This window comes from Populus euphratica, unplaced genomic scaffold (assembly GCF_000495115.2).
Source record: "Populus euphratica unplaced genomic scaffold, PopEup_1.0 scaffold115.1, whole genome shotgun sequence".
In the NCBI taxonomy this organism is placed as follows: Eukaryota; Viridiplantae; Streptophyta; class Magnoliopsida; order Malpighiales; family Salicaceae; genus Populus; species Populus euphratica.
The window spans coordinates 528047-541122 of NW_011500006.1; the positions used below are offsets into that span (position 1 = coordinate 528047).

A 13076-nucleotide genomic window follows, 5' to 3' on the forward strand; every position below is an offset into this window, starting at 1 on the left:
CAAGAATGGAGATTGTAGCGGAGAAAATCAATGCATATATTTCCAAATAATGCAACAACCAATCACCATCAATATTAGACACTTTCATTGCAAGTTGTTTTGCCTTTGTGATCTAAAATATCTGAGGATTATCGTTTGATCTTACTTTTTACTGGGCCGATAATTTGACGTCATGGACATCCACCCATTATACATCAGAGTATACTTCTAGGGACACAGCAGTTTTCAGAGGATGAAGTGGTAGTGTAAACAATCTAGCATGGGAAGATTATTTCTTATTTGCAATATAAATCTTATTGAAAGTAGAATCAAAAGGTGTTGTTTAATATCTTCTTGTAAAAACATATGTTCAGATGTGAATTATTTAAAAAGATGAACACGAAACTTGAGTTTTTATAGAATAATTTTCTAGACTCTGATTTAGTTCCTCGATCTAAATATTTACAATTGGAAACTCAAACACCGAACCTTTCAGAAATTAGAACAATACAAAATTTTGCCTATTCTCCGAGATGAAGCATGAATTAGCTATTATTAAATAAAAACTACTATTTTTCATTTAAAAATATATTAAAATGATGATAAATTCAATTTAGATAAACAAGGTGGAATCGACAAGGCCAGGCATTGTCAAACAGTGATGAGGAAGGACAACCACCTTAAGGGACGGGCATTGTACGTCCTCTATGATCATCATTTAAGACCTACCGACATGGAGCTTCAGATCAAAAGAGTCCATGGTGAACTTTCACAATTCTAAATGGCGTATTGAGTGGGAACTACAATGACATGAATGAATAAAGCTAGACAACATCCTACAATCAAAGAAGATGGATCATGTTTTTTGCTTCATATCAGTTTATCTCATGTTTCATGCATAGAGGAACAGGTATTACAATTTCATGGTATAAAATAACCTGCAAGATACATGTAAAAATAAAGCAATAATTCAATGTTTATTTTTGCCATTTCCATCATTACTTGACATACATGTATATTCTATCGGACAAGAAGAAAAAATTGAAAATTTTCTATTTATTTACAAGAATTAGCAACTGAACACGCCTCCACGTGTTACTCCTTTACAGCACGAAAATGCAGCAAGCAACCTGAAAATTTTAACCGTCAAATTTAAGGAACCAGTACATTCTGTCAATAAAATAATTTCAGATTCATAAAAATCAGAGCACATCTTCTATGAGCTGCAAATACATGGCCATCATCGAGAAAAAATGGATGAGCTATCCAAGCAAACGTTATATCCAGGCCCAATAACAAAATTTGACTAGAGCCTCCCCCAAAAAATTTATGAGCTGACCTTGATGACACCACAGTATAAAGTAACACCAAAGGGAAGCCTTATTATTGAGTGGTATAAACATCACTTCCAATCTCAAACGCATCCCAGGAAAAAAGTCTGGGATTCTTGTGATGTAATATAAATAGATTCCATCGCCTCGTCAAAAAAACTCATGACAAGTCAAAAGATCCCTGCCCTTCACTGATTGCATACAGCAATTTCTTGTACATCACTTCCTGTTTAAAGCACGGATAATGTAAGCACCAGAAGATGTAAAAAATCCCAGATAATTAAGTCCATTTTCATCACCAAATACAGTACCTTGGTAGAGTAAGGTGGTAGCTTTAGGTAATTAGCACAAGTCATGACACTAGGCAAGTCATCATCAGCTGATTCTGAAGGCCCAGTTCCATTCAACATTGCATTTCCAGCAGATGAAGAATGCTGCGCCCAGAAATGCTATTGTTATAGGAAGCAACAGAAAATTCAAGACGGTTTTGACAACTACAACACATAGATGACAATCATTTTCAAATAAAAGATGATTTTAATTATAAAATGTACAGGAAGATGCCATTAAAAAAAAATCTGACACAGCAATGTGTTGATGCATCAGGAAACAATACCCATGCATCATTCCCCACCCAAAAAAAAAAAACACCATGTTGATTGTATTGCAAGTACTCCATACCATATCATTTCACAAATCCATACATGTAATTTACCTGTGCGCACTTAATTTATTCTGGCATGCATATGATTTTACAATTCATCTTATGATACTATTTATGGAAATAAAAGTTGAAAAGGCATTTAATGACCTTGTAACAAGAGCCTATAGAATTCATGTATAACTAGAGTGACAGAAGAGTACTATACAACGTTATGCACATTCAGCATAGCATGCAGCAAATGGAACATTAAATTGTAATAAACACGCTGCTTCAAGGCATACCTTTCTAACAATGGTTAATTTTGGGTTTAGCACAGCCAGACCACCAGGTGGCAGCCTGGGTGCTCCAGTAACAAACTGGCAGAAAGCACGCTGCTGTTCTGGTGTGAACTCTCCCATAATCTCAAGCAGCTAAAACATCATGGCCACAGCACCAAAATCATCAGACGAGAATAAAAACACAGATACATATTCTCCCAAACATGATCCTCAAAAATCAAAGTAAAGAACATACGTTAACAATGGCTGGACTCTTGGCAGTGTATCCATGATCAAATTTTATATGATCAACAAGTGTATCAGGCTGCATCAGTCAAAGCATCCAATAAATAATCAAGAAAAAAGTCCCCGAATCATAATGCATAAACAACAAAAAGAGAGTGAATTACCTCCCACAGTTCTCTTCGCCCACAAAGCAAATAATCCAATTCTTGCGGAGTGAATAGTTGCAATGATGAGATGTCAAAAACCTACTTATTAAGCAAGAACCAGAATGAGTTTGGAACAAACATAATAAAACCAGAATGTGACATCAAAAAATCAAGGCAGTTATAATAGATTTTACAGAAACAGCATATGTAAATAGCATAAAAGGCAGACCACAACAAAATATATAATGCAGGAAACTCCATAGAACTTAAAATTTATAGAAATCAACTTAACATCCAAGGCACAACAATTTCCTAAAATAGTTACAGAGCTCATAAAGGACAGATGGAACTGGACCTGATTGAACCCAGCTCTAAACGCTTCCATTTGTCGCATGATCCCAGTCTTCACAGTTGCATCAACTACCAAGGATATGTATTCTTCCAAGTTATGGATATCAACCTGAAGCTTTTAACAAAATTTCAAGGAAAACAAATCATCAGAATAAAAGATAGTTGCATCAAGAAATATTGCATCCAATTATAAAGAGATGTTTAGGTTAAGAAGGGTTCTATACAGTTTCATCTCCTGGCTTCATCATGTAGTCTGGATAACCAGGAAGGGTAAAATCCAAGCAGAGATCTTTAATTGGGGTCCCACGAAAACATAAATCAGCATTGACCTCATTATTTTCACTGCTTATTGATTCTAAATATTGTTTTCGACGAACAAGGGCATGCAATTCTTGTAAAGTCTTCCCAAATTCAGCATCAAACGAAAGAATATCATACAGATCAAGCTCCTGCAATTGATAAGAGGATAGATATTTCAACCAATAAGATTGACAGTGCGACACCAAAATATAGCTAATGTGCAGTAAAAAAAGGTCTGATAGCCTACTTGACCAAGCACAAGTTTATAAAATGCCATTGAAAGTGGTAGGTCCAAAAGCCGTCCATCTTGAAGAGCTTTGGCCATCACACGTCCAACCAGCCGGAAATACTCAATAGTCTTATAAAATTGGCTCCCTTCAGAAGCACCAACGGTTGGTGGCCAAGGACGAGGGAACAGGCCAAGTGGAGCTTGGACAAGATCAGCAGCAACTGCAGTACCTGACCCATTGTTGGATTTTCCATTTTTTTCATCATCTCCATCAATTTCCATTGAAGGTTTCCCTGCTGCTGAATTTGACCTCCACATTCCCAGAGAAACTTTCTGTAGATCATGACTCAAAAGTGTGTAGAACTCTAAGGTAGGACCCAACCCAGTACCAACCTCACCAAAATATTCTACTTCAAGCACAGCCTTCTGACTAGAAAACATATCCATTACTTTCACAGCAGAATCCAAAATGCGGTTTCGGGAAACACGAACTTTCTGGCGTTGTAATCTTCCAACCCTCACCTCTCTTTCATTTGTTGACCCATGACCATCTGCACCCTGCAGCTGCTGAAGACGAAACAACGCACGAGATAATCCAAAAGCAGTTGAATAGAAGTACTGTCGCCGAGTCTCAAAAGGGAACAAGAATGGACATGCTTTTGTTAACTGATAACACCATGATGGAAGGCTCCCGCTGCACAGTGCCAGGGCATCCTGAATTTGTCGAGCTAATTTAGGTGTAAGCTTGCTATTTACGAATTCTTCTGCAGGAACCCTGGCACCAGTAGCAGTCAACTCATTCAAACTAGAGATTTTCCCCTCAGAGAAGTTGTCAGAAACTAGTTGAACTCTCAAACGAGGTGCAAGCTGGTTCAAAGCCTCAAGTATACGTAGTAGAGCCAATATATTATAAGTAGGATTAGATTTTTCTAGATCACAAGGAAGTTCTGCTTGCAAGATGCTATCTAAAAGTGGCATCCGATGCATTTGAGCATCTGAGTTTGAATTGGAAGAGCCACCTTTGGTGGAATTTGATGTGCTAGAACTTGAGCCTCCAACAGAAGCCCTATCAGCTTGGCCATCTGCCCTTTGATATGTAATGGTATATATATCACTCCAAAGCCTACTCCCATCACTAGAAATGAAGTCGCTGCCACCATACCTGTCTTCATCATCATCTTCCAGCACAAGTTGCCTCTGGATGGCCTGGTAGATAGTCAAATGCCTATTTAGCTGCTTCCCACCAGCAGTAAAGATCAACTTAGGAGGGTCACTAGAGCAACCAAACAGGGGACGTCCTTGTCGATCTCTTCCTCCTCTGATGCCTCTACCATTAGCAGATCCAAGCCCAGCCATAGCAGCAGCAGCAAAAGACATGGCTCCCCTAGATCCATAAGAGCTCCTAAAATCAGTGGAATCCAAGCCCCTAACAGCAGCAGCCCTGCTACTAGAACCAGAAGCAGGGTTACTTTGGCTGTCACTTGCTGCTGGTGCAGCATTGCTATCCTCCGGTGTATCACCCAATTTCACATCATGTACTTTGTCAGGCATGCAAACAGGAAGAGAATCATCTCTTAGCACCTGGGAGAGAGAGAAAAGATGATCAAATCTAGAAAGTGGTGAATACACAGCAAACAACAGGTTGAGTTTGCAAAAAAGCAGTTTTTGAGGCAAAAAACTGATTTTCAGATCTTTCATAATCTTTTCAAAAAGGTTTTAAAACTTTGATACAATTAAAACTATGGTTTTTGTTGCTTTTCCAAGACCATGGCTATGAAAACTCAATCCAAAAGGAGCTGTAATCAGACAAACACAAGGCATAAAGAAAGAAATTTAAAATATATAAGTTACATAATTAACAAAGGCAAAGCAATCAGAAGACTAACATCTTCATGGTCGTCATCGTCAGAGATGTCATCATCTTCAATAACCAACGCATCATCAATCTCCACAGGAGAAATATCCAATTCCTCATCCTACAAAAAACATTCAAAAAGTTGTTTGAAAAACATCTGTCAGAATAATAAATATATGATATGTTTTGTATGGATGATCAATAGATTATCTGCAAATTATAATATGAAGTGGCACTCTAAAAACTCTAGTTTTCTTGAGAAAAGTTTAGCCTAGAACTTCTCACTGGACTTGATTCATGCATACCGCAATCCAATGCAAATGCAGAGTTTCTTACTAACAAGAAAACTGGACTCTTTAAGAATCCTAAAATTCAGTGCTCTCATTATCATAACTTGATGTAAAGAATAAGTTGAACTGCTTTCTAACTAGTTTTTAGTTATCAAGGAGATTCATTAAACTAGTCTATTTGGCTAAAGCAACAAAGCTGGCTGCCATCCTCACAGGAAAAATAAATATTAGAATTCTAATAGTTTATGATAATGCAAGTTAAGACTTACAATCAAGTTAATCATAGTATCCTTGAATTATAACATACCTCAGAACTAGAATCCCCATTCACCGGTTTCAATTCTGCATCTTTATCAAGGGCTGCTCTTCTACGAGCAGCATTTCTAGTTTGAGGTCCTTTTGTCTCCTCCTGACCCGGTTTCAAAACAGCTTTCCCCTTTCCCTTTGATGAGCTTGTGCTTTTCTCTGGTATTGGTTCCTTTCTAGCTGAATCTCCTATATTAACAGATGATCGGGATCTTGAAGAATGACGACGAGTGGCAGTAGCAGGAGTTGAGGTAGAAGGGGATGATGCACCAGCTCCAGGGTGTGTGGTCCCTGATTCTGAGTTTCCTGCAGATTCAGACACCTTTTGGCCAGTTTCATTTCGCTGTACTCGCGGCCAAAGAAATTCTTCTACAGCAGCTAAACTTGCTAATGGATCGATAAGTACAACATTGGAAGAGTAATCACGGAGACCCTTTTCCCCTTGGACCCGACAGAGACGTAAATTAAAAGGTTGAGATAGTGCACTCAATCCAGAAGACAGGCGTGCACCTCCATTAGATGACCTAGAAGAAGGGCTAAGAACAACAGGAAAACGCTCCAAGGATGACAAAGCATTTTGAAGCTTCTGAACTAAGACTGTCATGGAGGTGGCACCCCCTCCATCAATACTGGAAGGAAGGGCCAGAGCAACAAATGATTTAAATCTTCTCAGTGCTTGTTGCCGAAGTTTGGGTAGGTTGGCTTCTGAAATTCTCTCCTTGGTAAAATAGCCACAAGAAAAATAATTTAGCAAGGTTGCCACAACACCACTACCAATAAACTCAAAAGTGGATACACCATCCCCCTTGCCTAGCTCTGCTAGCATCTCGGATATCACCCCATTCAAGTATTCTTCCCTGTTAGCAGAATTGTCAATAAGATGGGAAGCAGAAGCCTTTGATTTGCCCTTTGCTTTAGTCTTTTGGTCATCAACACCAGCATTCAACTTTGTGCAGAGATTTTTCAAGTGTAAAAGGTCATCGGTAACCCCAACTTCAGTAGAGCCGGGATCCGAAGGAAAGTGCTTATCTCTAAAATCTTTAGCACACGCACTAACTGCTAAACGCAAATTAGAATTAACGGTTGGGATTTCTAAAGAACTTGGAGGTGATACAGCATTTGCGCAAACTTGAGTCTTGGATTCTTCAGATGAATTTGCCTCAGGATTTGAATTCCCACTGCGACGTTTGTAACGCCTGGAACGTGATGATGATCCAGGAACAGAATCATTATCCTTCTCAGCAGATGCAGCTTGAGCAGGACCAGTATTTGGACTTCCAGCTAAGATAAGTTGATCTACAGCATAAACCACACCTTCTCTGAAAAAAATCTTGGAGAAAGTCCCAGGAAGTTTTTCCATAATAATCTTGGCAATTTGAAGGGCAGGAACCAAGACATGTGGATCTTTCCACGCTAACACCCCAGCTAGAAAACTAGAGTAACAAATAACATGGATAAATAGTCATATGACTAACCCTGATGAGAGTATATAAAAAGAACAAGCATGGACAAAATTTGCTTCACCTTGGTATGTTTGTCACATTAAGTAGAGACTGAATCATCTCCGCATTGCTGAAGTACATCAACTTCCCAATAACTGAGAGACATTTGTGGCGAACAGGACTGTTGACACTGGCACCATAAATCTGAACAACAAGCAAATGATGTCGTTATTATCTACTTCAGTGAACACAAAACAGATCTTGCAATTTATACACTGCAAAGTCCACTAAAAAACTGACCGACCTGTATCAGAACAGGAAGAAGATCCATTCCAAATTGCTGCAGAAGTTCTGGTTGATCATTTAATAATTTCTCGCGAGCTGAAACCTCAGGAACATTTCCATTATTATCATCTTGTTTCCCAGAACTGCTGGATGGAGACTTCTTCACAACAGATCCTTTGACCAACATACTGGAGCTGGTAGGGAGGGAGATAGTTCCTTGTGGAAGTGGAGGAAGAAGCTCATTTGCCAGATTGACAATCTCAAAAACCTATATGGCAGCGTCAAAAAAAATGAAGCTGGAACTTAGTTCTAAAACTGTTGAATAGGCCAAATATTTTTAAATCCTAGGAAAACTTCATGGTGAAAAGAATGCAATGGCACCACAAAACAGAATAAGGAGAAGAAGAAGCAGGTACCTGATCTGCTGGTCTACTTAGAGCCGGGGGAACAGCAGAGTTAGCACAACCCGCAGAACCTAATAGTATGTCTTTAAGAATGCCACTGGCCCCAAGTAGAAGTAATGTTTTGGCTCCTAAAGGAGAGCCACTTGCACATGTGGATAGCAGGCGAATTAAGCCCTGAATGCCTTATGTCAGAAAGGCCGAAATACATGACATAAAACTTAAAGGACAAGGTACAAACTTCTTTTACCGTATATGTTGGAGCATTGAGAGATGCCTGTCCACCTCCAGAACTACTGGTGGAAATGAGAGAGGCAGCTTGAGCAACAAGTCCATGATTACACAATTCATCTAATTTGTCTGGTGATGAAGCAAAGGCTTCAGCAATCCTTGTCAAACAAACTGAAGCATGCTCCAAGACCTACAAATGTTCAAATTGCTTTGGGTGCAGAATAAACTAGAAGGTGGTGAATTGGCTGCAACTCTAAGAGAAAACAGCGAGATTACCTTTGCATCGTGGTACTGAAGAAGGTTGGTCAACAGAGGAACTGCTTCCATCACAAAGTCAGCTGCATCTGAAGGAAGTTTCTTGCACATATTTGCAGCAGTTGATAATGCTACTCGCTGAAAACATGACATTGATCAAAAGAGCCTCGATAAGAATGAGAACTGCTCCACAAGGTCCTAGCATCTCTGCATGTCAAATTAACTTATTAACTAAAAAACAAAACTGCAAATCAATTACCTGAACTCCAGTAGAGAAAAAATCCAGATAAGAAAGCACTGCCATAAGAGCACCAGCACGCAGACATGCAGTTGGGTGCTCTTGAGATATTTTCTTTAGAGCTTGCAGAGACTGTCACGTTACAACAGAAACAGCAGTAAGTTTCACTAATAAACCAGCAAATAGAACCAGCTGATTGCAGTCCATCTGAATAGTATTGTCATAATGCTGTGTAGAAAGAATGCAATTTTACCACTGACTAAGAGCAAGACACTGGCATAGCTAATCAAACATAAAATCCCAAATGACTAACCCATTTAATACATTCATAAGCCATCATTATTGTATACGTATTCAAAGAATGGATTTGCCATGAATACCAAATAACCAACCACTTAAATAAACCATAGCCAATCACTTTACGGGCAGATAAAAGCAAAATAAATTGGGGAATCAAGAAACTAACCTGTTCAGCAAGGTCCATGTACTCAATAGTAATCAACCTTGCAACAAAACATGAAACAGCGCCATAATGAACAACGGCAGCACAAGACGATGGCAAAACATCACACAAATGTGTAATCGCCCTTGCAGCAAGCAACATAATATCAGGATTACTCTCATTATTCAACAACCCAACAAGAATCGGAACAAAAGAATCCACGGAAAAAGTGCTCAGGCTCTCTTCAGTCCCAATAGAAAGCATTTCACAGAGCTGCGTCAAGGCTTCCACTTGCTTCCCTTCTTCTCCATCAGCCCTCAACCCAGAGAGAATCTTCTTCAATCTCCCCGATTGATGCGAGCTTGAACCCGAACCCGTTACGGGAGAAGGCAACAAATCATCAAGACCAGCACCCAACTTTCTCAACAAACCCTGTAAGGCACTACTAGCTGAAGTCAGATTATGATGGAAAGCACCAATTCCACCACCTTCGCTGTCGTCATCGTCGTCGACATTGAGGTTATTATTGTCATTTCCAGAATCCAAATTATTGTTAATTTCCCTATTTTCACGCGAAACCCTAACTTCATGTTCTTTCTCTTTGCCTTTATCCGATTCACTGTTACTATTATCATTCCTATTCCGACGAGAGCGAGAAGAAGAAGACGATTCGACAGGTGTGGAGTCCATGGGGAGAGGGTGAGCACGTGTGGAACGAGAGCGAGTAGCGGTGGCGGTTGTTGTTGTGGCAGTGCGGGATCGTTTGCTGGGGCGAGTAGTGGGACTGGTGGTGGTGGCGGCAGATGAGGAGGCCTCCGCCCGTTTCCGGCTACGAGTTTCCATACAAGAACTAACCCTCCAGAATTATATCCGTCGTCGCGCACTCACGCGCCACCGGATCGCGTTGTCATGACGAGAATTCAGCGCATCCGTTTGAAAACCCTAAAAAATTATCGAATTTGGGAAATTTTGATCGGGAGAGAGAAGACAGGGGGGACCGGGGTTGAAGAGAAGCCCTAAAATCAGGAATAAATAAAGAAGGAAAAAGAGCGGGTGGACGACTTTTATATGTGTTTTTGTTGGAAAGTAAAAAAAAAATCGGAATAAACTATACGCATAAAGACATTATATTCGGTCTATTATATCGTATATGTTCCTTCGTCCTCACGTCATAATGGTAGCCTGGCTGGATATATTTTTCTAGATAAAAACTACTTTAAAAAATAATCATAACAGTATTCTCAAACATACTTTAAATAATAAGATAATATTAATCATTTCAGGTTCACTTTTATTTTTATATAAAATTTAAGTTTTGGTGTTGGAAAGATTCAATATTATTTAGGGCTTGCAAGTAGAATTCAAGTTTATTTTTGGTTTTGTAATATGTTGAATTTAGGGATAATTGAATTTTGGCATAGCTTAAATACTAAATATACATTGAGATTTATATAGCACACAAACAGGTAACCAAAGCATCATGTATATGTAAGGATGTGCCCAACACTAATGCAAGAGCCTCACCATTACATATGTGCTTGATTTGTTAGCATACAAGTATCAACTTGAGTGTTATATGTGCCCACATAATTTTTTTTATAATAATATTTTTAAAAAATTTATTGATAATGATGATGATAATTTTTAATTTTAACTTTAAAACCAAGTCTAGGGTTATTTTAATATTAAGAATAATTTTTTTAATTTAGAAATTATTTTATTAGTAATATTAATTACTATAAAAATAATAATATTCATAACCCAAAAAAAATATTTTTAATATTAATACTTTTGATTATAGTAAAAATAATAATATTCATAACATAAATAATATTATTTTTAATTTCAAGAATATCCGGGACACAAATAATAATGTTTTTATATTAAAACTTTGAAATATTATAAAAATGATAATATTATAACACAAATAATAATATCTTTTATATAAATATGCTAAATTATAAAAAAATATTTATAACACAAATAATAATATTTTAATATAAATATTTTGAATTATAAGAAAAATAATAACATTTATAACACAAATTATAATATTTTTTTATATGAATACTTTGTACTGTAAAAAATATTTACAACACAAATTATAATATTTTTTTATATTAATACTTAGAATTGGTGAATGTTTTTAATAATATTGCATTACAACTCACTTTTTATTTTTATAAAAAATATCATAAAAAATTATAATATAAATAATAATATGTTTTCAATATTAGCAATAATATGTTTTTAAAAAAAATTATTAATGGTATTAATTATAATAAAAATAATAATTATTATAAAACAAATAATAATATTTGAAATCCTACTACTCGAAATCTTAGGTCTTGATGAAGGATTTAGTAGAATTAACTCCTTACACAAGATCCATTAATCGTGGGTCCTGACACAGGACCCATTCCCCATGGGTCTACGTGATGATCTAAACATCAGGTGTTTCCAAGTAAGGCATGGGCATAACTCCCTCCTAGCACCACTAAAGTGTCACGTGTGTGCTGAGGTGTTCATTTCCTAGGCAGGCAGCCCAAGCACCACGTGTATGCTAAGGTCTACCAAGCACGCATCAGTAGCTTAAGCGCAACTTGTCCCCACTTAGTTTTCCTTCAATGATAATAACAGTTTTTTAAATTTTATTAATGATGATGATGGTTATAACAATAATAATATTTTTTCTTTTTTCCTTTCAAATCAAATCTATAGTTATTTTTCAATATTACAAATATTTTTTTTATAATTTAGTAATTATTTTATCAATAATACTAATTATTATAAAAATAATAATATTTACAACACAAATAAAATTTTTAATATTAATACGTTTGATTATAGTAAAAATAATAGTATTCATAACACAAATAATGCTATTTTTAATTTCAAGAATATTTATAATACAAATAATAATATTTTTTATATTAAAATTTTGAATTATTATAAAAGCAATAATATTACCGTGCAAATAATAATATATTTGATATGAATATATTTTGGTATAGATACTTTGAATTATAAGAAAAAATAATAATATTTAGAGAACAAATAATAATATTTTTTTTATATGAATACTTTGTATTATAAGAAAAATAATAATATTTTCCATATCAATACTTATAATTGTTGAATATTTTTAATAATACTACACCGCGAACTCACTTTTTATTTTTTATAAAAATTATCATAAAAATTACAATATAGATAATAATATGTTTCCAATATTAATAATAATATATTGTTAAAAAAATTTATTAATTATTTTATTAATTATAATAAAAATAAAAATAATTCCCACACAGGTATTAACTCAAGTGTCATATGTAAGCTTGGTCTGCCCAGCACATAGATAGGCAACCCAAGAGCCCAAGGCTGGGCAGACCAAGTGCCAAGTTACTACAGCTTGGGATGCGGCCTGTCTGAAGCTCAGGCTTGACAACCCAGCGCTAGGTGTTCGCGGTTATAAGGGCATGCCTCTAGTCTGATGTTTAGGGCTTGCTGACTACACTCTCATACGTGCCTCTACCGAATAATATAATTTATAGAGAAGGTATTCACAATGTACAATATCCAAGCTATAGTAAAACACTGATCAATTTTAGTTATAATTAATTTATTTAATGAGTTTAAATTATAATTTAAGTATTAAAATCAAGTTCGTTTCTCATGATGTTAATTTTAAAAAAAAACCTCTCTGATTAATTTGATAAGGAATCACATAACCATAGTGTGTCAAAATAATTTAATTGCATTTATAATATTTGATTTAGAAAAAAAACAATATGTGACTTGACACGACTAAAAGATTGATATATTCTC

At 36.2% G+C, this 13076-nt stretch overlaps 1 protein-coding gene across 3 annotated transcripts; it reads right to left on the reverse strand.

Moving 5' to 3' along the window:
- Nucleotides 1-925: 925 nt before the first annotated feature.
- Nucleotides 926-10287, reverse strand: LOC105141225 (E3 ubiquitin-protein ligase UPL3-like). Of its 3 annotated transcripts, XR_845326.1 has the most exons (18): nucleotides 9273-10287; nucleotides 8828-8938; nucleotides 8590-8706; nucleotides 8333-8503; nucleotides 8098-8259; nucleotides 7701-7949; nucleotides 7479-7600; nucleotides 5956-7387; nucleotides 5390-5479; nucleotides 3522-5084; nucleotides 3199-3423; nucleotides 2979-3089; nucleotides 2642-2722; nucleotides 2488-2556; nucleotides 2256-2384; nucleotides 1622-1744; nucleotides 1319-1536; nucleotides 926-1109 (listed from the first exon to the last, which is right to left on the reverse strand). XR_845326.1 is itself a non-coding variant. In XM_011048393.1 (17 exons), the coding sequence occupies exons 1-17, from the start codon at nucleotides 10089-10091 to the stop codon at nucleotides 1471-1473; spliced, it is 5634 nt and encodes a 1877-aa protein (XP_011046695.1). In that variant the 5' UTR covers nucleotides 10092-10287; the 3' UTR covers nucleotides 926-1470. The 3 variants fall into 3 exon arrangements, 2 of the variants coding, with proteins under 2 accessions (XP_011046695.1, XP_011046694.1); XM_011048393.1 differs by having other exon boundaries at nucleotides 926-1536; nucleotides 2979-3083; XM_011048392.1 differs by having other exon boundaries at nucleotides 926-1536.
- Between the last annotated feature and the right edge of the window lie 2789 nt (nucleotides 10288-13076).